This window comes from Lissotriton helveticus, chromosome 9, assembly GCF_964261635.1.
Source record: "Lissotriton helveticus chromosome 9, aLisHel1.1, whole genome shotgun sequence".
Classification (NCBI taxonomy): Eukaryota; Metazoa; Chordata; class Amphibia; order Caudata; family Salamandridae; genus Lissotriton; species Lissotriton helveticus.
In genome coordinates, this window is record NC_136070.1 from 1,145,225,141 (window position 1) to 1,145,250,587 (window position 25,447).

The following is a 25,447-nucleotide window of genomic DNA, read 5'->3' on the forward strand; positions in this document are numbered from 1 at the left end:
GCAGGCACATATGCCCTTGTTTAAGATTAGAGCATTTAATTGAATAGCCGGGGGTAACCATTTTTAATGAAAGGAATCACCAACTCAGGGATGGACCAAAGTTGGTCTTCCTCCTGAGTAAGGGTATAAGTATCAATGTCCAAAGGTTCAAATTAACAGTTGAACTCACCACCCACACTTTTTAAGACACCTGTCGGCACTGATGCCTTGTGTGAAGTTAGCAGCTCAATGATTAGAGATTCCAATGTATTCCCCTTGGGTCTTAGGTATACTTTGTAGACATAGAGTCCTACTTTCTGAGGAAAGGACATGCTAACACATAAAATGTCATCAGTTGCTATCTCTATCTCCTTTATCACACAACCAAGTGTAGCATTGACCCAGGTTGTGAGTCCTCCTCGATTGTCTACCTTTTGTTGCACCCTTGCTAAAATTTACATATCCCATGCGGTATTCCCGTTTGGTTAGTCAGTCTATGAAGTGGCCCCAATCAGGACAATCAAGTTTAGCCCTTCAACCAGCTACTTTCCAGGAAAGCATCATGGTGTGTGGAGCTGGTTGAGTTGCTTCTGGTACATCTTGGTTACTTGCCCTATTTGACACCCCCATATAATTGGTTAGAAACCACTCAGACCCTAGGACATATCTCCATCCAAGTACAATTGGAGCTGGTTCTAAGGGTGCACAAAAGGCTGATACAAGTAAGGAGTTAACTGGTCAGGGTCTGTGGGCCCACTGCCCATTAATCTAAGACCAGGCCTGGCCACCTCTAAGAAGCGGTTAGATAGTTCAACTTGTTCTAGTTCAGGCCTGGCACCAGATTCCATCACAACCTGGGACTTGGAGGTGCAAGCAACTTCTTTCCTACCACCTACAACCATAATGTTAGTACTTTGTCCCTGGCTCCACTCACCTGAGGGCTAAAGTCCCTACAACACTCTTCACGGGTGGCTACAGATGGCGCAATCAAGTGCGCCACCACATTAACTGTGAGTCACTTAGCCCTGCTAGAGCATGAAAACAGTTGGAAACACGAACATTCAATGACACATTCTCCTGCAAATAACAATTGCCAATATCCCAACAAACAAGTTGGGGCAAGAATTGATGCTTCTGAGTAGTATGGTTTTGCCCAGCATAATAGTCCCCAGGATGAACCATTGGGCCTGGCCCATTCCATCCCATCCTACAGGTAAGAAAAATTGTATCCACCAAAGTAAGGGGGAAGTCCTTGTGTCATACTAGCCAGTTCAGTGTCTTGTTTGTAAGCTCATCTAGCGGACCTGCCCTGATCCTCGCGTAGCTCTTGGACTCCAGTCAGAAGTGCCACAAAGGGACAAGAGCCTAGTGGTAAGTTCATCACAGGGTGGTTCCGACTGCGCATGGAACCATGTGGCCCAGATTTCCCAGTGATTTGTTTATTGTGACTAATAGGGTCCCCTTGCTGACTTTTAATGGCATTGGGCCCACTTACTGGCATTATAACTTGGTTCTCTGAGGGTCAACAGGTAGTGGCAACTGGGATACTGTTATTAGAAGCAATGTCGACAGATGAAGCAGATCCAGAGTATTCCATAGTAAGAGTTACCAAGATGGAGCAGTGAGGGCTAGCCAGGTGGCCTGAGCTGTTGTGGACCGTGCGTGCCTGATATCTTGGAATCCTTGTTCGATAACCAATATGCGCTCCATGACTGGGAATAGTCAGAATATACAATGTCTCTAACTTTGCCAATTAGGTCCTCCAGAGTTTGAGCCGTCTAGGTAGGCTGACAAACCAAGCCCTCGCCATTCGAAGTGCTAGTTAACTGTTCAACAAGTGTGCAAGGGCACCTGTCACTGCCTGGAGCCATGGAGAGCGCAACTTGAATGCCTACCTTAGCAAATTTGTTTCATGGCAGTCGTCTAGACCCTGTTGCAACTGCCAGGATCTGAGAATGCTCCTCTGAGCACACCTCAGAAGACTCTGCAGCAAGTGTTGGACACAAGAGGGGAACACAGTCCCCTTCCAATGCACAATGAGCAGAATTGGGAAAAACAGTGGGCACGCAGACTTTAGTAGCATTTGATGGTGCGGACGAATGCAACCCAGATCCCAATGACAGTCTCCTCTCTGTCAGTTAAATCTCTGTGGAGATGACCCCCATAACCCTCTATAAAATCCTATCTATCAAGGTGGATTTGGAGGGGAGGTGTGACCGAAGACCTGCCTATGCCTTTTACTTTGCCCATGGCGTGTAGGCAAAGTAAGCTCAAGGTTGCTGAAGGACTAAATACCTTGAGATAAATGGCCTGACAAGAACACTGGGGTTGAGTCCCAATTCACTCCACAGTCAAAAGGGATTTTTGAAAAAGAAAAAGGTCAGGTAACAGATTCTTCACTTTATAAAATTTGGCTGCAGGGTGGAAACCACAATAATAAATGCCCCCACAATAGGCCCAACAGCGCAGCCAGGCAGGGTCAATAAAGAACTAGAAAATACAATTGCTTACCCCAGAATGGAGGCCAAAGTTTGAGAGGTGGCCAAGCCCAGCCCAGCCCAGCCTCCTGTGGATGGAGGCAGACGAACCCGCTCTTGGGCCTGGCTTCGCTCGGGCACAGTCTGCACATGTCTTGCACCGCTGGACTGCTGAGAGCGCTATAGGCACGGTTATGGTGGCCACGCCCCCTACAGCAGTTGGCTGCAGGTATGCCACCCGGCACGAAGAGCATTGAGGAATGGAGTCTCCTGGTGACATGGGGGTGCATGGGGGTGCATGGGGGCTAAAGTAGCCCTTAGATACCACCAAAGAGGTCCACGCTGTGGGATTGCAGAGAGTGCGATGAGCTAGGTGAGGTTGGCCATGCCCCCTTTAGGAGTTGGCTTCAGGTGCGCTGCCGGGCACGAAAATTGTTGGGGGATGGAGTCGCTTGGAGAAATGAGGATCTGTGGTGGCCAAAGTACCCCTTAGATGTCACCAGTGAGGCCCATGGTGAACCATTAAAATCACCAAATAAACCCATGCATAACCTTCTGGTTGCTTAGGACAAATCAGTTAAGCTTAACTTAGAGGCAATGTGTAAAGTAGTTATGTAACACTGAAACAGTAATACGTGAAAACACAAGACAGAAAATGAATGGCAAAGCATTTCCAGAGCAATTTAGAAAAATAGAGAATACTTTAATAAATAAAATGACAACGAAACAACAACATCCAATAAGTAGAACCTGCAATATGAACGTTTAAAATTTGAATTAAAATGGCACCAAAAAGCACAAAACACCAACCATGTTGTTATTCACATGGATATCACGATAATGTATGTATTCCAGCTATAGTGAAGACATGTATACCTGCTGTGCCTCAGTTATGAGTCCTTGAATCCCAGACCGAGGAGTTGACAATATACATTGATGCCAATATTAAGAGTTGGTGAACCCTCTGCATAGAGGGACTAACCTGGCTGATCGTCAGCGCAGGCTTTGCCCACGTGGTGATTGAGGCAAGGTTCATGTCCCGGCTTCCAGTGCCCAATGTCGAATTCTGACAGGCAGGGTCGGTGACTGTGCACCAGTGGACCTCGTATCTAACAGCGCTCTTGACCGCAGGCCAGGCGATGAACTCAGGACCACTTAGTGCACAACCGCAAGAGCCTCCAGGGGGAGTTTCACATCCACCACAGAAGTTGTGGAAGATGAATGATTGAAGGTCAGCAAGACTGACAGAGCTGCAAGGCTTCTATACAATTAAAATAAAACTATGTTTCCTACCAGCTAGCACTACCCTTACCTGAACCCTCACAATCCCTTATTACCCCTAAGCACTACCCACTCTGAACCCATTAAAACCTCTTATGAAACTTATAAACCATCCTAAAACTCCTTAATACCCCCCACCACTACCCATCCATGAACTAAAACCCCTTTATTACTCCTTACGAATAGCCATCCGTGGACCGCAAAACCCTTAATTATCCATATTCAACACTCATTACTCCTGAACCTTAAAAAAAACCTTGCTGGCTATTATGCCCCCTACCCAACTACCAAACACTGAGCCCTGAAACCCCTTTCTACCCCTTACCTCTACCCATTCAAAGTGGGATAATACCAACATGTGGCTCACCGTTTACTACTTCAAAATCTATGAATAAAATTGGGCTGTGAAGGGCCTCAAGTGGCATTCTTCTTATCTGACTGGGGCAGAGAGTCAAAGTCCAAGTACATCCAAGGGAGCTCTTCCTTACTGTGCAGAGCAAGGCCCCAAAAGATCATAGAGGTAAGCTGTCTGTCTTTTACTCTTCTTCCATCCACCATACGCTCTAATGGAGCCCCATCCGGCCAGTCCTGATGACACCAACACTCTTCCCACATAAGCCGACAATAAACCCACAACCATGCAAGACTCAATCAAGTGTAATTATGTATGTAGCTTTACTTCCCTACACATGCCAGCCACAGACAACCCCCAACATGCACTAGCAGTGGGGTGGTGATATACTGTGCAATCCTCATACCTTATGTTAACCACTGAAAAAGTTACATTTTTGCCACTCCTTTTCCCAAACTGTTCAAATATTGCAGACTTTTTCATGTGTTATTTTGTTGGTATGATGTTTGTTCCGGCCGAGAACCATCATCATTTGCGTGACACGGATTTTTCAGCCTCAAAACATGTAATTTGGGATAAGTGCTTGTTTCAGGAGGCTCTCGGTGAATTCCATCCATATCTTAAATAATGGTGTGTGACCCGCGCCTTGGGTTTGTGATAGGATCTGTGTTATGGATTGCATGAGTGCTTATGCAAATATTTCTGAATACAGTGCTTCAGGGGCTGAACTCGGTCATAAATCAATCACCAAATGTGAAGGGTTTGTAGAACTAAAGGTCTTTAGAAAGGCCCAGACACAACCCCAATTAAGCTGTTAATGAAACCAGTGACATTAATACAGGAGCCCCCCTTAATCTTTGTCGAAATCATTAGAAACAACAATGTGACTTTCTAGTTCAATTCCTGTTTGCGAATCGGAGGGGATGCCATCCAAAATCTCAAAAAGAATTACTGTACTTTCATTTAACAAAACTACAAAATATGTGTATACATTATAAATTAGTGATTTGTGTGTCTGTGTTGTAGTAGCCCAAGAGCTGCTCAGAAGCCCGCTGCTGGCCCTACTAAATTGCTGCGCAGCGCACACCAAGGCGCATATTTACAAGCCCCTTTCGGCACCGGAGCATCACTTTTTTGACGCTTCGGTGGCGTTGCGTGAATCCTCATATTTACAAGGCGGTGCTAAGCCACTTAACGTGGCTTAACGCCACCTTGTAAAAATGCCGCTCTCCGCAGCAGTCCGCTGCGGCAAAGGTTCGTGCAATGGGTGTTGTTGTGGGCGTTGCAGTGAAACACCCGTTTCTTTTTTACGCTGCCCCAGATTTACATGGCTGGGGCAGCACCAAAAACCAAGGCCAGGTAATACCTGGTCTTAGAATGATGATTCGAGGAAAAATGTTTAATTTCTCTGCGTTTTTGCTGTTTTTATGTGTGCTGCATTCTGCAGCACCCATAGAAAGGGAAAATTGCAGTGAATGATTGTTTATGCGCAGGAAGGTATATCTTCCTGCACAAAAACAATCGCCCCTGCAGCACAGACACTCTTGCAACCTGGCGGCCGGGTCGCCCCTGCAGCGCAGGCACCCTTGCAACATGGCGGCAGGGTGCATATGCTGGCGCTAAGCTGCTTTTTAGCGCCAGCGGAAACACAGGGGAGCACCACATCTTTGTAAATACGGCACTTCCCTGTGTTTTTTTTATGTCGGAGCGCAGCACTGCCAAATTTGGCATAGCACTGCTCTCCAAAATTTGTTTGTAAATATGCCCCTAAGTCTGGTAGCCTGGAAACCAACCCAGACCTCTTTCTTTCATCGACTACCAGACACACTCTGCCCCTTTTATCTTGTTTATTGCAGGTTTCTTCTTTCTCCTTTTCTGAAGATGTTTCAGTCTTTCTATTCCTCATTTTTCCCGGTTGAATGTGCTTCCGTCTCTTGCACTTGGGAAATGTTTGATGTAGAAAAATAAGTGCCAGTGTTGGTGGTTCCCACCGGCTCAATTTAAGCACTTTGTGGGATGTTAAGTGATAGCATACATGAATTAAACGTATGAACTCCCGCCGACTCACGACACTAGCAATGGCACTTAAAAGGTGTACAAATATTACAATCTGCAAGTTTTATCTTTCAGTTGGAAGAAATGATGAATGCCCTGGATAAGACCAGGCAGGAGCTGGATTCTACCAAAGCACGCCTTTCCTCAACACAACAGGCCCTTTCTGAAAAGGAGGGACTACTTTCGAATTTAAGATTGGAAAGGAGAAAGCAACATGAAGAAATACTGGAGATGAAGTAAGCCGTTTTTGATTTTATATGTAATGTTCTTGATTGTTAAAAGTTCATATAAAGACATAATTTCCAAACATATGTGTAGGGACGACCAAACACCAAAACATGGCAACATTCCCGATGTCGGCCGAAGACTCATGATTTTTTCAAGGGAAGAATTTTGTTAGGATAGGTTTCTTTCACTACAAATCTCCCCACTCCAGTAGAATTTAATGGAGCTCTATTTTCTCTTAGTTGTTTCTATATATTGACGTGTACTGCCCTATTCGCATCCCGAGCTCAGAGTCTACTAAAAAGCCATTTCTGCATCTGTTTTGACCCTGAGTATTAAAAGCACTCACTATTAAAACAAAATGGCCAGATACTGTCAGTGTAAGGGAGGACCCATGGGCTACCCCTAACCTTTCCTGCCTAAGGGGAGGTCCATTGGTGTTTTTTCAGGATCTGCAGTTTTCCCCATAGAGCTAATGTGGAATATTCTGATTGGCCCAGCTTGAGATACCCTGTAGTTCAGAAAGTTCTCAGGGGGCAGATTTACAAGCCCCTTGCGCCTCGTTGACGCCACCGTTGCATCACTTTTGTGACACAGCGGCAGCGCAAAAGATGTGCCATGGTGCGAGGTATTTACAACGTGACGCATCTGGGAGATGCGTCACGCTGTAAAGCCCTGCGCCAGAAGGAGGTGTTCCTGCGCAGGGGGAGGGGGGGTGCGTTACAGCGCAGGAATGCCTCCTAAAAGTGGCTGAGTGAAATCTACAGGCGTAAGGATTGACGCAGCATTGTAAGAATAGGGCCCCCCAGAGCATTGCTGGAGCTGAGATGTGTTTGCGATGCAACTCCAGAAATGCGCCACGTTTATGGCACAGATGCGTGACGCATCTGTGCTGTTTTTTCCCCAGGGTGCGCCGCATTGTAAATGCGGCGCATCCATGGTGGCGGTGGCATGGCGCGCAATAAGTGGCGCATCCCTGCTGATATGCAGGGAAGCGCCACTTATTGTAAATCTGCCCCTCAGTATTTATTTCAGGGCTTACATACATGGCCCGAATTTCCAGAAAATCACTTAAACTGCCCCTAACATATTTGCATGTTTTCTTAAAACCTTGTTTCAAAATCATTCATAAATGATGACGTGCACAAACAGGGGTGGCCACCTTTAAATCTTTTTGCAAAACTTAATTGCGAAGACATTGACAGTTTACTGTCTGAGTGGACGTTTTTGTGATGTTGATGTAATCAACCTTTAAAAGGACATCAAAAAATATTGGCAAAGTCAATGCCAAACCTATTGGCTTTGCTAATGCTTGTTATAGTATCAATGTATATATGATTACCACAAAGAGAAGCTCTCACAGTGGCAAGAAACGGCAGCATTATTTAGCACCAGGTTTAGAAAATCTATGTAAAGCACAGACCGAGAAAAATAGGGTACTTTAAATCAATCCAAGGCGTGCAGTATCTCAAACTGTTTCTTGTTTTTTTTCTGTCCTGCATGCTTAAACTGTGTCTGACAATCTGTACACACTGCCAGAATTAACACTTGTGTGATGAATTCTAAATCATTGCGGCATGCCCTTCGACTGCTGGTTATGAGATAAGCAGAAAATGTGTATTTAAGAACATTCATGATGATTTCCGATGCTTACATTATGTCTAAGTTCCAAGCATAGCTTTGGATTTTAAACCCATCTGGCTGCCACTGAAATCCTCTTTAATTTACGAGTTACAATAAATTGCTATTTTCCAGGCAACGACTTTACTTACCCTTAATATTATTTATGTGTACTGAGATATTTTAAGACTGGATAATGGTAAACATTCACATTACCTAGATAGATATTTGGATCCAATTTAAAGGGCTTCTAGTTTTGTGTCTAGTCGTGAAATAGACCTCATCATTTATTAATCCCAGATACATGTATTTAATATTCTAATAGAAATATGAAAGCACCGACAGACATACAGGAAAAAGCTGTACTCCATGAAATCACCGTTTTTAACTTTCAGGTGTGTTTTCTGTATATTGGAGCCAGGCATTGGTTAATTGACCTGAGAATCAACTCCCAGTGCACTCTGGTCTTTGCAGTTATTCATGTTTTAATACATGTCTATGTGGTGATACAGTTACTTATATTTAAGTTCAATGCAGCTCCCGGTGCTGATTTCACATTTTTGACACTCTTTCGTGGAATGTATTCGTAGCAGTTTGAAAACACTTCCACTTGGAAATATTATATTCCAGCATTAGCCAGTTCTGCTAGGAAAGTTCTGCCTGGGTGTATCGCTGTTTAGGATCCTCCTAAAATGAGATACAAAACTCGTTATGTATGCACTCACCATATAGAAAATGTCATATCACCTTTTATGGGTTTTTCTTATTTTCAATAGCTCTTACTCCATTTCTGATTCTGGATTGCAGCTTTGACTTTGTAGTTCTATATTTTGGAGTTCATCTGGCACATCACAATCTGGTCCAGTTTCTGCATGATCCACTTTACTCCTCCACTTAATTCCTGCCCAATAATTAAAAATGTGTGTTGCTGATTTGGTTATTATTTCTAAACGTGCAACTTCATTTCAGTTTTCCAAGCAGTGCAGGCGGATTAGAAACATCTGTTTTTCGAGTACCTTGAAACACCCGTTTGTGAGAGCCTTGAAACACCCGTTTGTGAGTGCCTTGAAACACCCGTTTGTGAGTGCCTTGAAACACCCGTTTGTGAGTGCTTTGAAACACCAGTTTGTGAGGGCCCCGAATCTCATTGCTGCTCCATTGAAAAGTTGCTTCATATTTGTTACTTCTTATATTTTACCAATCAGTCCTTAAGAATAAAAAGAATTTACTTTCAGGCGACATATTCAGCAAAGTTCCCCTGCACCCTCCAAAAGGTGCATGCTTTGAGTGTTCTGTGTGCTGAAATACGGAATGGCAAATGGTATCATTTTTGGAATCATACTGATTTTCCAAATTAATCGTGGCTACTCTGTAACTGCTCTGCAGTGCGTTAGGCCAATTTTAGACCTGCCACTTAGTGTTTTCGTTGTCTCATAGAGATCATGAAATCTGTACAGAGTGGCGGTACAAAACATTAAGCCATATGTATCAAGAAACTATTTTGCGATTTCTAAATAGCGATTTTTAAGGAATCGCTATTTAGGAATTGCAAAATGGGATGTATGAAAAAAATCGCTATTTTTTAGCAATACCTTAATCTTCCTTATTTGCGAATTCGCATTTTGCGAATTCGCAATTAAGGAATAATTTCCAATGCATTCCTATGGGCCAGGAGGCCCATAGGAATGATTGCGAAATAATTCTCAAATTGCGAATTCGCAATTTGCTAATCGCAATTTGAGAATTATTTCAAGGGTGCAGGGGTGTCTCAAAGACACCCTGCTGCACCCCTGAAATGTACATGTGTGTGCATGTGGCGCACATACATGCCCTATGGGCATGTGTGTGCATCTCATGTCACTTTCAAAAATGCCAAATTGTGCATTTTTTGAAGAATTCGCAAGTTACCATCAACTACAAGTTGGTGGTAATTTGCGAATTCTTAACCAAAATTCGCTAGCCAAAAATGCTACGTACATAGCATTTAAGGAATCGCAAAATTGCGATTCCCTAAATGCTATGGCAAAATAAGGAATCGCACAACTTTGCAATTCCTTATTTTGGGTATGTTTCATACATCCCAAAACATGCTAAAAGGCCGTTTGCGATTCGCAAAGGCCGAAATTCTGCGAATTTCGGCCTTTGCGAATCACAAAAGGCTTGATACATATGGCCCTAAGTCTGTTTCTGTTATTCATTTTGTGTAGATTTTGACATTTCACTAAGGTGTATGACTGTTCCATTGGTGCAGCAGATACTTACAGGCAATAGAGGTGGTGGTTTTGGTCAAATTCAGGTGTTTGTCAGCGCTCATGTCATTACAAAATTAAACATACAGAGTGGCTTTGGATCAGCTCTCTCTAAGTGTGTCAGAAGTGCCAATAAAGGTAAATATAATTTAGCGTTTTTATAGCAGCTCAGAAGTTTGCTCCCTGCACGTTAATGAGTTTGCTCTGTATGTTCTCCTTAATGTTGTGAATGCCTGTCTAGAATGCTATAGGGAGTCATTATCTGAGAATATGATTGTTCTTTAGGATTACTACATACCAACTGACTTGAAGAACAATCTCACTGTGTGAGGAGGGGGCGAAGCCTCGAAGGGGTGGGGCTGTGTGCTGAAAAGTACCTACAATGCAATTCTGAACCTCACCCCACCCCCAAGGTAAAAAAAAGCTTGCTGAATCTGGTGTCGATGTCCTGGGATGTTTTAACACCCCTTAATGGACGTCGGCAGTTCAAAGCCTCGGAAAACGAGCTGGAAAACCACTATTCACAGTACTTATTTTTCAATACCAGCACTTATGACAGTGCGCCACAAGGTAGCAGTGGTTGTCTAATTTGTAGATGAGCACAAAAACAGTAATTCAATATACATTAAAAATTACTAATAATAGCCTTCCAAGCCATTCTTTAAGCTTTGGGAGCCTGGAATAGTCAGAATTGTCACACTGTCACATTTGTAAGAGTATGATGGTTCGTATTGTGTTTGTACTGTCATTGGCAGTGTTGGCAGGGGAAAATGAGTGGTGCAAGCTGCAATGGCTCCCTGCTAAGGGCTCTGACACTATTTTACAAACTAAGCGCTGCAGAACATGTATATATAATTTCTTTTAGAACTGAAGTAATTTAGCTTTATATAGTCAGTAATATTGGTCAAATACTGTGAGGATCAAAAGCTTGAATGTCCAACGTAGGTCCAGGGGACAGATTCCACGCCAGATTGTCATGTGTGGTGAATGAAGAGATGGACCATAGAAATGAATATGTGACTTTATGAATTTGGCTTTGTTTCTTCTAACTATTCAATTAAGTCTCCACAATACCCTGGTTACCTCCTCAGATGTTTTCTCCTTTTTTTTTTTTAAATATAAACAACAGTTAATCAAAATCTTAATAGTGCACGTGTTCCATATTCCTGAAAGCATTGTCCATCCCATTCTTGTTGCCACAATGCAAGTAACAGAAAAATAAAAAAATAGGGGATATCTCATAGGCACAGCCAGGGTGGCTCCACAGATGGCAGTCATGTTTTAGTGTACAGGTACCACCATGGCACAGTTTTTCGTTTTCAAAAACAAACCCCAAAGAAGAAGTTTGTTTTTGAAAAATATAAACAAATGGCTTGGACACTCGAGGAGGTTTTATCCAGCTCTTGGGGGCCATTTATTTGTTTTCCAGTTCGGGACTACTAGGCTTTAATTGGAGGTCCCAAACAGGAAACAAAATCACCTGTAACCTTTAATGGAGAGGATGTTCTGAGGTACTTTGACTAGCGGCCCTATGTCGGTTGATCTGTCAGTCAAAGGTTTCTCCTGGAAAAGTAAGTGTAGACTTCACCATCTGGCACATGATGGCTCTAAATATCCAGTGGAATCTCAAATTTGGCAGATAGAGCACTCTGCCATCTTTTTGGTGAGTCTGGACAGTGAAATCCGCTCTGCTCGCATTGATCAACATCAAGTTGGTGAGCGTGAGCGAGGAAAATCCACCTCCCGGCGAGATTTTTCTTCGTTTGCGATCATCAACATCAAGTTGTTGCGCACAAGCGTGGAAAATCATCCTCAAGGAAAGATTTCTCAAGGCAGGCGGTCAGATTTCTCATTACAAGTGGTTGCGTATGCTCGCGACCGCTCGCGTTGAGAAACTGTCTGTCCGCGTTGAGAAAGCTGCTACTTGACTAAAAATCTACTTGAGTGGTAGAAAGGAAGCAGTGCCTGCTTGCGCTGTGCTTGGTGCCATTCGCGATGATGGCACAGGGCGGACAAGAACCTGGCACTGAAAATAACTGCAAACGGCATTTATCTAACAAAACTCTGCTGCTTGCGAAGCTCCGCATAGCGCAGCAAAGGTTTTGTTTGCACTTTGCGGAGTTCCGCGTAGCGGACCTCCGGGAACTCCGCCCAGGCTTAGTTTTTGGCCAAGTACCCTGCCTGCCAAACTCTAAATAAGCCCAATTATTTTAAATAGTCAATCCCCCAAGTTGTTTGTAATCTAAAATGGAAAAATCACAGAGAAATGCAATCCAATGTCATCTTCAATTTACATAGGTTCAGTACAGTTTGCACCATACAACTATTCGCAGCCCCAAAAGCATCACGTCTCCCTCCCCCTTTACACCCAGAGCAGCCTCTTGGCTGACAGAAGTGGCACAGGCGCTGGAAGTCACACTACTCTTAGTGACTTCCTTGGGGCAGGTCTGACTGTAGCTCTACCTGTTCAAAACAACAAGATGATGGAGCTGCTAACTTGTGGTGTTGTTTGCAGATCACAAATTCAAATCGTAACATGCTCAAATCAGCAGTTCTGACCGCGAAATCAACACGCTGAGAACCATTACACTATAGAAAAGTAGCCCTTTTATTTGCAGCATTTAAAAATGGCGTAAATGTGATATTAAGAACCTTAAATATATATTAATGAAAAAAAACTTAAAATACGTACAACATACAGCACATGACAGTAATATAATTACCCAAAGGAGTTGAGCACTTTACTCTTAATTTCAAGTATTTAATTAAAAATAAATTCATACAACCTATTTTATCATGTTGCGAAACATATGAACATGTCCTTGCTCAGCAGGGATGCCCACCTCGTGTAAGAGGGAGCAAACTGCTAAATTCTCACGCAGGGCTATTTGTGATTAGCCTCCATACCACCATAAGTTACAAGTCAAAGATGTATCTGCTCAGATGGCAGAACAACAACATCCTCGGGTAGAGCAGAAGGGTGATGTTATGTTAACCAGGCCCTTGGCCAGTGCCACAGGATCACTTGCTGTGGCTACCAAAGCACAACCAGTGACTACCCGCATGAGGTTATGAATTGATCTAAACAGAGAGAGTGAAAGCCTGTTTACCCGAACGACCTGAACCTCTTTAGGACGAGACTAGGCTGACGACACTCAATGAAGGTGTTAGTGGAAAAATTAATAAAAGACAAGATTTGAAGCCCAGAGCTGATAGACATGAAAAAACATATAAACTATTTACAATTCCTACTGACTAAGCTGTGGGAAAAGTGGGAGAGAGGTTGTAAAAGGGGAAATATCCGATGTAGAATGGGGGAAAATGCTGCAATATCCAAAGAAAATATCTCGAAATACTCTGTTGAAATACACACAATTTAATTTTTTACACATGACCTACATGACACCCCACTGCCTCCACATTACATACAGAGTGGAGATGAGTAAGTGCCCAAGGTGTACCCACCTGGATGCAGACTTCCTTCATATGACAAGGGAATGCCAGTGGATGCAAGAGTTCTTGGAAACAGTCCTAGCGAAAATTAAGGACGCTTTAGGGAGGGAGCTGGCACTTACAGTGCAGGTATGCCTGCTGGGTCTTTTCCCCCGACCACACAAATGGCAGGTAGGGAACAGATTGATAGATCTGGCTCTGGGGCTGGCCAGGCGGAGACCTGCGCTGGAGTGGAAGTCAGCTGTGGGACCTCAGGTAGCAGGGTGGAAACGGGATGTGATCAATTGGGCTGGAGCGGAAGGCAGAGCGCTGCAATGGGAGGAAGCCAGAGGTATACGTCAACGCCCAATTGCCGAACTTTGGAAAGAGGCACTAACAATGTGGGTGACACCCGCACAATCTAGCAGGGAAGAGGAAGAGAATAAAGAAGAGTAGGAGAAACAAGGTGCATGCAGGACTATGGTGCCCAAGTCCCAGGAATGAGATATTAGGACAGAACAATTTTTTCCCTTTTTTGATTTATTTATTTCTTCTTTTCCTTGAAATGAACAACTAGGCTTAAAATAGGCGAGAGAGGTTGGGGCATAATACATCAGGCTGGACCAGGTGGACTCGGTGGTCCACCCGGACATGCACAGTAAGACACAGCAATCGAGTACCCCGAATTAGTCACACATTAACGAACAGTATGCCCTTCTGCATACATTTTAGTTATGGTTTGTAGTTATTGTTTGTTTTTCTAATATAAATATGCATGCCAAAGTATGATAGGCCTTATGGGCATTGACAAATTCCTACTTTATGAATGGCTAAAAAGAAAGTGACCTCCATAGCAGAGCGAGAAGAATTATTATCAAGAAAAGACAGCATGCAGAAGTAATGTGATAAGATGATTGTATATATTAGTAAAGAAGTTGGACACATGCCATGTGAATTTCTAATGATATACTATGCGGCAGTTCCACACAATGAATATAATTATATCTGTTATATTGAATACACATGTACATGATATGTGCAGCTGCTTATTATAAAATGCAAACAAAAATATGCTTTAAAAAAACAAACTATTTACAATTCCTACAATTGTAAGACTAAAGAATATATGCTTATAAAATAAAAGAGAAAAGAGGGTAAAGGAAAAGAGAAAAAAGGTGATGGTTTCCACGCCAGGCGTGTACCAAAAGCTAAGTCTAGAGCGTTATTTTATTAATGGAATCAGGGCTCATTTTTTAAGGCGTTCTTGTTTAACACGCAATATTCCTTTTTGAACTCCTGGATACCTGACAAAGTTTTGGCAGAAATACTAATCTCGGTTCACTTGCATCCAATTTTGTTGCCTCAGATTGATTAAAAACTTGACGTCCGTTAGCACTAATAAAAGTCTAGTTTGTGGCCTGCATGCTAAACTGCCCCCAGCCCCATCCAGGAATACACATGCTAACGCGGGATTACTGGTTACTAATTATCTTACCAAATCCCATTTCCTGTCGACTGAATCGTTGGTACCTGTCTTGAGTAAAAGGTAATCTCGCAATAAAGCAATCAATTTAAGAACTTACACCACTCTAAATGACCACTGACCAAAATTAAGTTTTAAAGATTTAATATAAAGTCAAAGATAACTGAATATACAAACTTCTCAAAATGAGATTAAGAAGATAAATCGGTATCACTATAAACATGAACTTTTTGAATAGTCTGAGTCTGAAAAACAGAATAATAAGTACAAGCTCGAAAACCATCAGGGTTGCCAAAATGGATACAAGTTGTAACCTCAAAGTCATTACAGAAAAGAAAATTAAGGTTAGTCTGTCCCTACACTACACTAAATGACATCCCTACTTAGCAAGATCTTAACCCTCTAGGTGTCAGCCGTGGTGACTTCCTAAGAAGATCACGCACTTCTCTTTGTCTCTTCTCTGATAATGGGTCTCTCCTGATCAGCCTATCTGCCTACCCATCCGCTTCCTTAGGCTCCCAAAATCATCTGCTCTGCACTCCTCCCGGGTCACTTTCCCTAATACCAAATCACATTTCCAATAGAAACGCCCCTTGGGACGCCCCTCACGTGGTACATCTTTGCGCGGTAAACTCCATGATGGTACTCTTGAAGACCCTCGTTATAGTTGACCTTGGTTCCCAGGCTCCTTCTTCCGTGCGCTGATACCCCCTGAAATTCCTGGAAACTCCTACAGGCCTGCGCAAGGCGCCACTGAACAAAGTCCCTTTCATTCGAGCTGATTAGGACCCTCGCACCTGCATACAGCTCATCCTGCAGTGGGCCTCAAATTCCAGACTCCACCATATCTTTGGTCATAAAACACTCTCAAAGCTCCATGCTGGACACCTCACGACCTCTCCTCTAACGAGCACATGGCAATTTAAACTACATGACATTATCTGCTCTGGCCTACTTGATTTACATGCAGCAGGTTCCTGCACTCTTAAAACGTTAACTTGATTTAAACAGCAAACATTCTTGACTAGCATACGTTTCTAAAATAACACATCTATAAAGCATATACTTTTAACCCTAAGTACAATAGTACATTTTGAAAGAACCATGTCAACTTTATCTCACATTAGTTTAGCAGCACGTTCAGGTTTGCTGTGAATTGCCCTAAGGCCTACACATAATACTGGATTTTCAAAGTTACATTTAATTCGGACATGACTCTTTTTAACATGAGAACATGAGGTTTTCACATATATTCCAACATTTCTACATTAATCTCACACCGTTATAATGATAGTTACTCTACTTAACATTCTATACGTTTCACTACTGAATATAAACCACTCGTGTGCAAAACATGTTTAAACTAACTACGTGCTTGTAAATATGGCGTACTTATACATTTTTTTCAAACTCGTGCTCTCTCAGTCCCCCCTTTGATGACCTTCAGGGGTCATCATCACCAAGACACTAAAAATGTAGAACCTTTTAAAGTGAAGACAGGGCAGTACCACTTCTTTTCATACTCTCTAATGCTTTCAGACTTTTATATTGAGTGTCCTGCATCGCTGTCAACTCTTCTTCCTGTTTCTTCATAGCTCTCTGTAACCTATTTGCTCTATAACATTGATACAAACGCACCAATCCCCACAAAGTGATTACACAAATCACAATTATGATGATGGGTTTCAATATGTACCAAACGATACCCTTTCCTAAGTTGGCAAACCAACTTCCAACTTTACCCATTCCATGGCCTACTTTTTCCCACACATTTACCTTTGCCAGGTCCTCAATTTCGTAGTGTATGGCAGTGATGTTTTGTATATACTTCTCTAGAGGCTTTGAATTGTCTGGAATGTAAGTACAGCATTCCTGGACCTTCAAGGCCCTACAGACTCCTCCCTCTTTTGCTAACAGAACATCTAAAGCAAGTCGGTTCTGAAGAACCATTGCCCTAATCGATTGCATCTCCCCTTCTATCAGCATCAAGGATCTTGCAGTACTGGCAGATAGCCTATCTACGACTGTAGCTAACCTCCTGATCTTAATGTCATTCATTATCAATCCTAAGAAAGGGAATGCAGCACCTATTACATCTCCAACTACTTCTGCTGCACCCAGCCCTCGCTTCCATCTAGTTGATATTTCTTTCTTAGGCGTGTCTAAATTCTCAACATGATATATTTTAGGGAAGACAACAGCCAGATAACATGATCCGTACCAATTATCTGGTAACTTCACATAGGCATATTTTCCACATACAAAATATACATTTGGTATTGCTTGCATCCCTTTCATGAAGTTCTTAGAGTAATACTCCAATTGAAAGGCATGTTCACAATTGACTTGTCCTACATAAACGTTTTCATAATAGGAGTAACTCCTGTGAATGCACAGTTTCCCCCGTTTCTCCTTATCCAAAGCAATTGGACCAATACTTCCTTTTCGTTGTTGTGCCCTTTCCTCCTTGGTCCAATCTGTTTCCCCTTGTCCTGATGCCTTCAATATCTTCTGCCTCCTGTATCTAGTATCTACCTGTGCTATAAACTTTTTCTCAACTTCTGATATTTGACAAGTCAGATTGTTCCTTCGAGCATGTGAAGTATCTAACGTTTTCCATGGAATAAACCATTTGTGTAATCTGTCTTCGCTTTTGTAGTAGTCCCATTTGTTCAAATGCTTGAAATTCGGAACCTCTGGCAATGTCGAGTCGAAATTCGAGAAGTAATACTCAAATCCGTCTCGTCCATAAAACATACTTAACAATAAACTGCACGTTATTCCATATGTCAACGGGAGATGATGGTATCTGATACCCTCCTCCACTGAAGCTGGTAACTGCATACAAACATAACAATCCTTTACTTCCATGGCATCAACATATTCATAAAGCAATTTAGCATAAGCATTTGACTTGTAATTTCCCTGTGACTCATCCATGTGTAACCTTTTTACTTCTGCATCTAACAATGCTTTGTCTTTTTCATTGATGTTTCCCTTCTCTTTAATAACGGTAGTTTTCGGTGTTGACACTCCCTTATCCTCCTTAACTGTGGTTTCATCCCCTTCGTGTCCCGCTAGGAATGAAACAGTTACCACTAAAATTATAAGAGAAACCACTACTCCTAAAAGTATAACAGCTATACATTTTGCCCTGCGGTTCGGGTTGCCAGCCTCCATGTTCTCAAACAGTGTAGTTTTCGACTTTCTTCCAGCATTCACTTCCTCTTCTTTTCAAACAAAGTCTTTCTCTCTTGCAATGTCTTTCTTTGAACACTTGGAAGCTTGACAATTTGTTTCCGCAAAACAGTTCAAAGTCCAGTAGAAAATAGACAACCCTAGCCCTTCTCCATCCACTAAAATGAAACCCCTATCACTTTTCTTCTTCCACTCGGCGCTAGGTTATCTTGCAACAAGTTTTTACAATTTCTTTGCAACAGTCTTATTTTCGTCTGAAGTTATGTATGACTCAAGGAGTGACACTACTTCTTCATAAATGTCCATCCGAAGTATCATTCCCTCAGGTTCTGGACAGTTCGTACCACAACATGGAAAGTCAACTTTTTCTAGGATTATTCTCCTTATTTCGCTCAAGACAAGTGAACGGACAAAATTGAGAGTTAGCGTTTTTTCAATTTCCACTCCTGGTACTATCAGTTCTACATCCACAATTACAAAGGGGTCCGTTCTAATCAAGATCACTTTCTTCACCTTCCCAGTTCTGCGCCCCTTTGAAGACATTCACAATATGGTATTAATCCACAACAATAAGCGCTCCTAGCATTTCTACTACTCGCTCAAGCATTTCCAAACGAAGAAGAGTTCCCTCCAATATTGGATATCGTGAACAGCAAACTGGAAACTCAACTGTCTCTAAAATCAATTTTCTTATTCCACTTAGAAGAGCAGGATGAACGATGTTGAGTGTCAGCAACCTTTCAGTCTCCGCTCCTGGCAGTAGAAACCTTATTTGCACTGTGATGATCGGGTCAGTTCTGATCAGTTCCACTTCCCTGATCCTCCCTGTTCTGTGTCTCCCAGACATCTGCAACAAGGTAGGTCCAGTCGGGAGTAGAGTATCTTCTGCTAGGCACTCGCACCCTTCTTGATCTTCTAAGACCCTCCTCGGCTTGATCCTGGATATCTTCTTCTGGATCTGAGTCTTCGGATATAGGAGTAAGCGTTTCTTCCTGGGCCGACCTCAAACTTAGCCTTCTTCTCCTTGTTGGCCAAGTGGCAGCTCCAAGCCTTATTCTCCTATTTCTTGTCCTCCCACTTGGTTCTTGGTCGCTCCGATACGGATCTGAGTCTGAGTCGTATTCACTTCTGCTCTCTCCTTCAGTTGCGTCTTCTGTCTCACTGCCGTCCTGCCTTCGCTCTTCTTCTGAATCCGATGCGTTCCCAACTTCTTCCGACACCCCCTCAGCTGCCTCAATCCCTTCTTGCGACTCCTCTTCCACTTCCGGGCTTTCGTCTGGGATGGGAGCTGTTCCTTCTAGAGGTGCTGGAACTCTTCTAGTATGGGATGCATGGATCCAATTTGGCAGCCCCCCGCACTTCACCGCGGTGTTCGTGATCAGGATTACCTGAAAGGGCCCACGCCAGCGAACATCTAGGCAGTTCTTCCGGACGTGCTTTTTAACTAAGACCCAGTCCCCTGGGTTCAGGTCATGACACAGGTTCCTCGCTGCTGGAACTTCAGCCGCATGCACCTGAAGGGACACAGAATGGATGGCGTCAGACAGTCCTTTACAATAATCCAAGATCAGATCATCTGTAATATTCAATAGAGCAGTAGTTGGAACTGTAGGAAGTCTCATGGCCCTCCCCATCAGGATCTCGTGGGGAGAGAGACCTGTCCTCCTATCAGGTGTGCTGCGCATGCTCATGAGCACTAATGGAAGAGCATCTGGCCAACTCATGGATGTGGATGCCACTACTTTAGCCAATCTATTCTTCAAAGTGCCATTCACTTGTTCCACAATTCCTGAAGCTTCTGGTCGATAACTACAATGCAGCTTTTGATCGATATTCAGTGTGGAGCACAACATCTTCACTATTTCGCTGTTAAAATGTTTTCCTCTGTCCGATTCCAAAGAGGCAGGCACCCCGAAGCACGGTATCAACTCCCTGAGCAACAATTTAGCCACTGTGAGTGTATCGCACCTACGTGTAGGGTACTCTTCAACCCATCTGGAAAATACGCATACAATCACCAACACATACCGAAGGCGATTGACTCTTGGCATCTCGATGAAGTCTAGTTGCATTCTATTGAAAGGCACCCCCGACCTCCCAATGTGACTCAGTGTGACTGGGGTTCGTTTGCCTACGTTCAGCTGTTGGCAAGTAACACATCGTTTACAGACTGATTCTGCTGCTATTCTAAATTTAGGGCAATACCAAGTTTGCCTAAACACTCTCATCATAGCATCCCTTCCTAGATGTACTGGACCATGTATTTCTCTCGCCATGGGATTAGCTAATTCTTCAGGTAACACAGCTCTCCCATCTGCTGAAACCCAGAAATCCATTTCACTTCGCACACAACCTGCTATTTCCCATGCCTTTTTCTCTGTTTCAGGTGCGTTCTCCTGCATTATTCTTAAATCCTCCCAAGTGTCTACAGTTTCTAACATCATACTTAATTCAGTCTTTTCTTCTGCACCTTCTATTTCCACCTTTGAGAAATAATAACTTTGTTCCGCACAATAGCGTGCGACTTCATCAGCATATCTATTACCTTGTGACACAAAATCTGTATTCTTAGTATGAGCTACACACTTCACCACTGCGATGTCAACAGGACCTTGTAATGCTTCTATCAGCAATCGCACAAATTCTCCATTTCGAATGGGCGAACCAGAGGAGGTCATGTAACCCCTCTGAGACCACAACTGCCCGAAATCATGAACCACACCGAAACCATATTGGCTGTCCGTGTAGATGGTGACTCTCTTTCCATTTCCTGCTATGCAGGCACGAGTTAGGGCAATAATCTCTGCTACCTGTGCGGAATGTACTCCTTCCAGGCAAGCGGCTTCCACAACTCCAGTAATAGTACAAACAGCATAAGCTGCTCTCAACCGACCAGTATCGTCTCTTAAACATGAGCCATCAACAAAGTAAATTTCATCGGGGTCTGACAATGGCTCATCCACAATATCTGGTCTGGGTTTCGTGCATAGTTCAGTCACATCAAGGCAATCGTGGTCTTCACATCCTTCGCCTTCTATTACCGTAGGTAATGGCATCAAAGTAGCAGGATTCAAGACAGAGCATCTCCTGAGAGTCACGTTTTCTGCGGCAAGTATAACTTGCTCATAACGCGTGAGCCTGCTATTGGTCAGATGCTGCGTCTTCGTCCTGGTCATTAACAATTCAACTGAATGTGGTACATACACCACTACTGGATGTCCCATCACAATACTCTCGCTCCTTTCAATGCTGACACCCGTTGCAGCAACGGATTTGAGACATCCGGGCAACGCTGCGGCTACTGGATCTAATGTAGCCGAAAAATATGCAACTGGTCTACGGGCATTACCGTGGGTCTGTGCCAAGACTGACAAAGCACATCCCTCTCTCTCACAGCAATAGAGTGAAAATGACTTTTCGTAATCTGGCATTCCCAGAGCCGGAGCACGACATAAATCGTCTCTCAGCTGTAAAAACGCCACCAGACATTCTTCATCCCATGGTACCGGATCACTCACCTCCTTGTGCGTCAGTTTCTGTAAGGGCTTTGCTTTCAGTGAAAAGTTAACTATCCACTGTCGGCAGTAACCCACCATTCCTAGGAACATTCTAACTTCTCTCTGTGTTGTAGGCGCATTCATTTTCATTATCGCCTCAATCCTCTCTGGGGACACCTTACGTTTCCCTTTTTCTAACCTGTGCCCTAGATACTGTACTTCTGTCAGACAATACTGTAACTTGCTCGGAGATACCTTATGTCCATTTTCAGCTAAATTATTCAGTAAGGCAATTGAATCTACTTTACAAGCTTCCTCTGTTTCTGACGCAACAAGTAGGTCATCTATGTACTGTACCAGAACCGAGTTCTGTGGCAGTACTAGATTCTCAAGATTCTTTTTCAACAACTGATTAAAGATGGATGGGCTGTCTGTGAATCCTTGTGGGATTCGACACCATGTTAAAACGCGATCTTCCATTTTAAAAGCGAAAAGGTACCTGCTCTCTTCATCCAATGGGATTGAAAAGAAAGCCTGACAAAGATCTATCACTGTGAACCATTCTGCTTGACATGGTATTTGAAACAATATTACTGATGGATTCGGTACCACGGGACAACATGAAACGACTATGTTGTTAATTTTTCGTAAATCCTGAACTATCCTAAACTTCCCGCTAGGTTTCTGCAAACCCATAATCGGGGAGTTACAAGGACTACCCACGATTTCTTTCAGTATTCCCTGCTGTATCATTGACTCGATCACAGGCTTTATTCCTGCAATCGTTTCCTGTGACAATTTATATTGAGGCGTTCTTGGAAACTCAACATTTGGTTTTACCAATATTTTTACCGGTTCTACCCCTTTAATCAATCCTATATCTTCTCCTGTGAAATCCCACACCTCTGACGCCACTGCATCTCTTAAATCTTGTGGAAGATCTTCTACAGTCAGAGTAGGATATAGTTCTACACAGAATTTTGAATTGGCCACCTTAAAGGTAGCATCATCGTCGGTAGTCTGTACCTCCACTCCTTGCGGGGTGCAGTATATGGTGCAGTTCAATTTGCACAACAAATCCCTTCCTAACAGACATACCGGACTCGAGTCACAAACCACAAACTGATGTTCGTTCATATGATTGCCTATTTTCACAGATACTGGTTCTGTCAACGGACTAGTCATTCTTTTATTTGCGACTCCTACCACCTGAATTGTTTCCCCTGACATCGGCAAGTCTGGAACCACCGCTGATCTCAGAGTCGAACGAGTAGCCCCAGTATCCACTAAGAACGTAGTGGGACACCCTGCCACTTCTGCCTCAACAAATGGCCCTCTCTGATCCACTTCTAGAACTGCCCCGAGGGTACAGTCCTCTTCACTGCTCACCCGTTGTCCTGTCAATGGATCAATGTAATAACATTTTTCTTCCTCAATAAACAGAGGCATTTGTTTAAAGACCTTTCCTCCAGCTGTTATCTTCGGTGGCTGTGGGAATTGGGCCCGTGGAGCCGAAGTCCCCCCTTTGGCCACCTTATTACTTGGGACTGTCACCTTTTGCACTGGGTCTTCTTGGACCTGCTCTTCTACTTCTAGCTCTCCATTTTCAGGGTTAAAGGGACACTCGCGTCGCCAATGCCCCACCTGGTGACACTGATGACACTTTGTCGTTTTCTTTAAAGTGGCAAAGTCTATCCTAGGTCTCTGCCCTTCTTCATTATCTTTGCTCTGACCATTTGGTTTTCGTCCCATCCCCTGCTTCTGCTGGCCACCCTTCCCAGCGGACTGCATTTGCACCACCATCAATTTCTCCTTTAGATTCTTGGCTTTAGAATCTATCTCGTCACTGCAGTACCTCGCATATCGTAAAATCTCATCTAGTGGTTTGTTCTGCCAACAGATTAAATGTTGCTGTATCATCAAACAAATATCAGGTCTCAACCCCAAGACAAACTTTGACACGAACTGCCCTATGTCTTTGGGATCCATTACATCTAGTCCACTGTATTGCTTGAATGTTTTCAACAATCTTTCATAAAACTCGTGAACTGTCTCCTTGGGCTCCTGCCTTGTTCGGTCTATTTTTACCCAATCTATGTCCTGTGGTGGTACCTTATCTTTCAGCCATGCTATTACCCTTTCATACTTTCGCATGACAATCTCAGATGGTCCATTTGTTCGAGCATCCCTCAATGGTTCAGCATTTGGCCATTCGACACTAGTCTTGCACGGGGTCCACAAATCAGATGGGACCACGATGTCAAACAACGTGTTCAAATCTATCCACAGTACTTTCGAGATTTTAACAAACCTCTCTACCTGCTTATACCATTCGACTGGATTGTCCCGCAACTTCGGAAATGAGTTGGTAAATGCGGCTAAGTCTCCTCTACTCCAGGGCACATGTACATAATTTCCATTTGATATTTCTCGCAAAGGGAATGCCTCCATCTGCATTACCCTTCCCTCAGGGGTCATCACATTTGTACTTCGCCTAACTGTGCCCTTTTTCGACCACCTTTCTTCCCATTTATCCAGTTCTCTCCACACTCTTATCCCTGTTACCAGCTCTCTTATGTGTGTTTTTAATCCAGTAGTTCTCTTCTCATCTAGATCCTGGTCTGCGTACTGTAATCTGTGGTTACTCTGTAATGCCCTTGTCCTAGACAAATCCACGGCATACTTGTCTGCCAAATCAGTCAGTTTTTCATGAAACGCTCTAGCTTTCCTAGTAATATCCTTTGCCATGAACAATAACTCATCCTGTTCGTACAATTCTATCCTTTCCAAAGGCAATGTTCCATCTATTATCTCATCAACATCTGATTTTAAACTGGTAACATCAAGCCTTTTTGCCTTAATTTCAGCTTTCAAGACACTCAATTTAGCTCCTCCATCCGCATCTCTCCCATCCCAGCTCCGAGATCTACGTTTAGGTATTGGTGAATTATAGGGAGTCCTCCCCTGTTCCCATCTCTCTAGATCCCATGCCTTTCCGTCTTCTCGGGGTGGGTGGTGAAACACTCCTTCATGCCTCATAGCCCCTCTCTCCCCCTCCGGGCTAGTTTCACGGGATGCAGGGTAAGATGTTCCATTACTCCCTCTTTCTTCCCTACTTCCCTGTGATTCCTGATTATTCGAGGCGTGGCGGGACTTATCGCTGTTCTCCTTTCTCCAATGTTGAACGTCTTCCCCGAGTGTATGATGAAGGCACCTAAACCTATTCTGAAAAGCCCGTACCGCCTCATCTCCTCCCTTCCCCCAGAGACGGGACATTTCCTCACATTCTACAATCCTAGTATTTTGTTCCGGCTGTTCTCTCTGATTTGTAGGACATGCATCCCCTCTATTCTCTTGACTTTGGCCTTCCCGGCCCTGACTGCTTTCGCTGGCCCCACAATGAGATACAGTCCCGTTACCCCTGCTTTCCCACTCTGGTTCCGTTCTTGTCCTGTTACTCGGAGATACTATGGACCCGTCCCATTCCCTCAAATCAGCTCTTAACTCTGAAAAAGATCTTGGCCGCGGTCCCCTTAGATCCATTGGTCCTCTCGGACCTCCCTGTTCTGAATTGGGACCGACAGTTGTGTCTAATGGGG

The 25,447-nt window shown here is 43.5% G+C and overlaps 1 protein-coding gene across 1 annotated transcript in view; it reads left to right on the forward strand.

The window, feature by feature from the left end:
* Positions 1-25,447, forward strand: part of ERC2 (ELKS/RAB6-interacting/CAST family member 2) — a 2,322,684-nt gene that overhangs the window by 1,474,650 nt on the left and 822,587 nt on the right. The window contains exon 14 of the mRNA XM_078661584.1: positions 6,220-6,380. Coding sequence (XP_078517710.1) covers positions 6,220-6,380 — 161 coding nt within the window. The remainder of the gene's footprint in view (positions 1-6,219; positions 6,381-25,447) is intronic.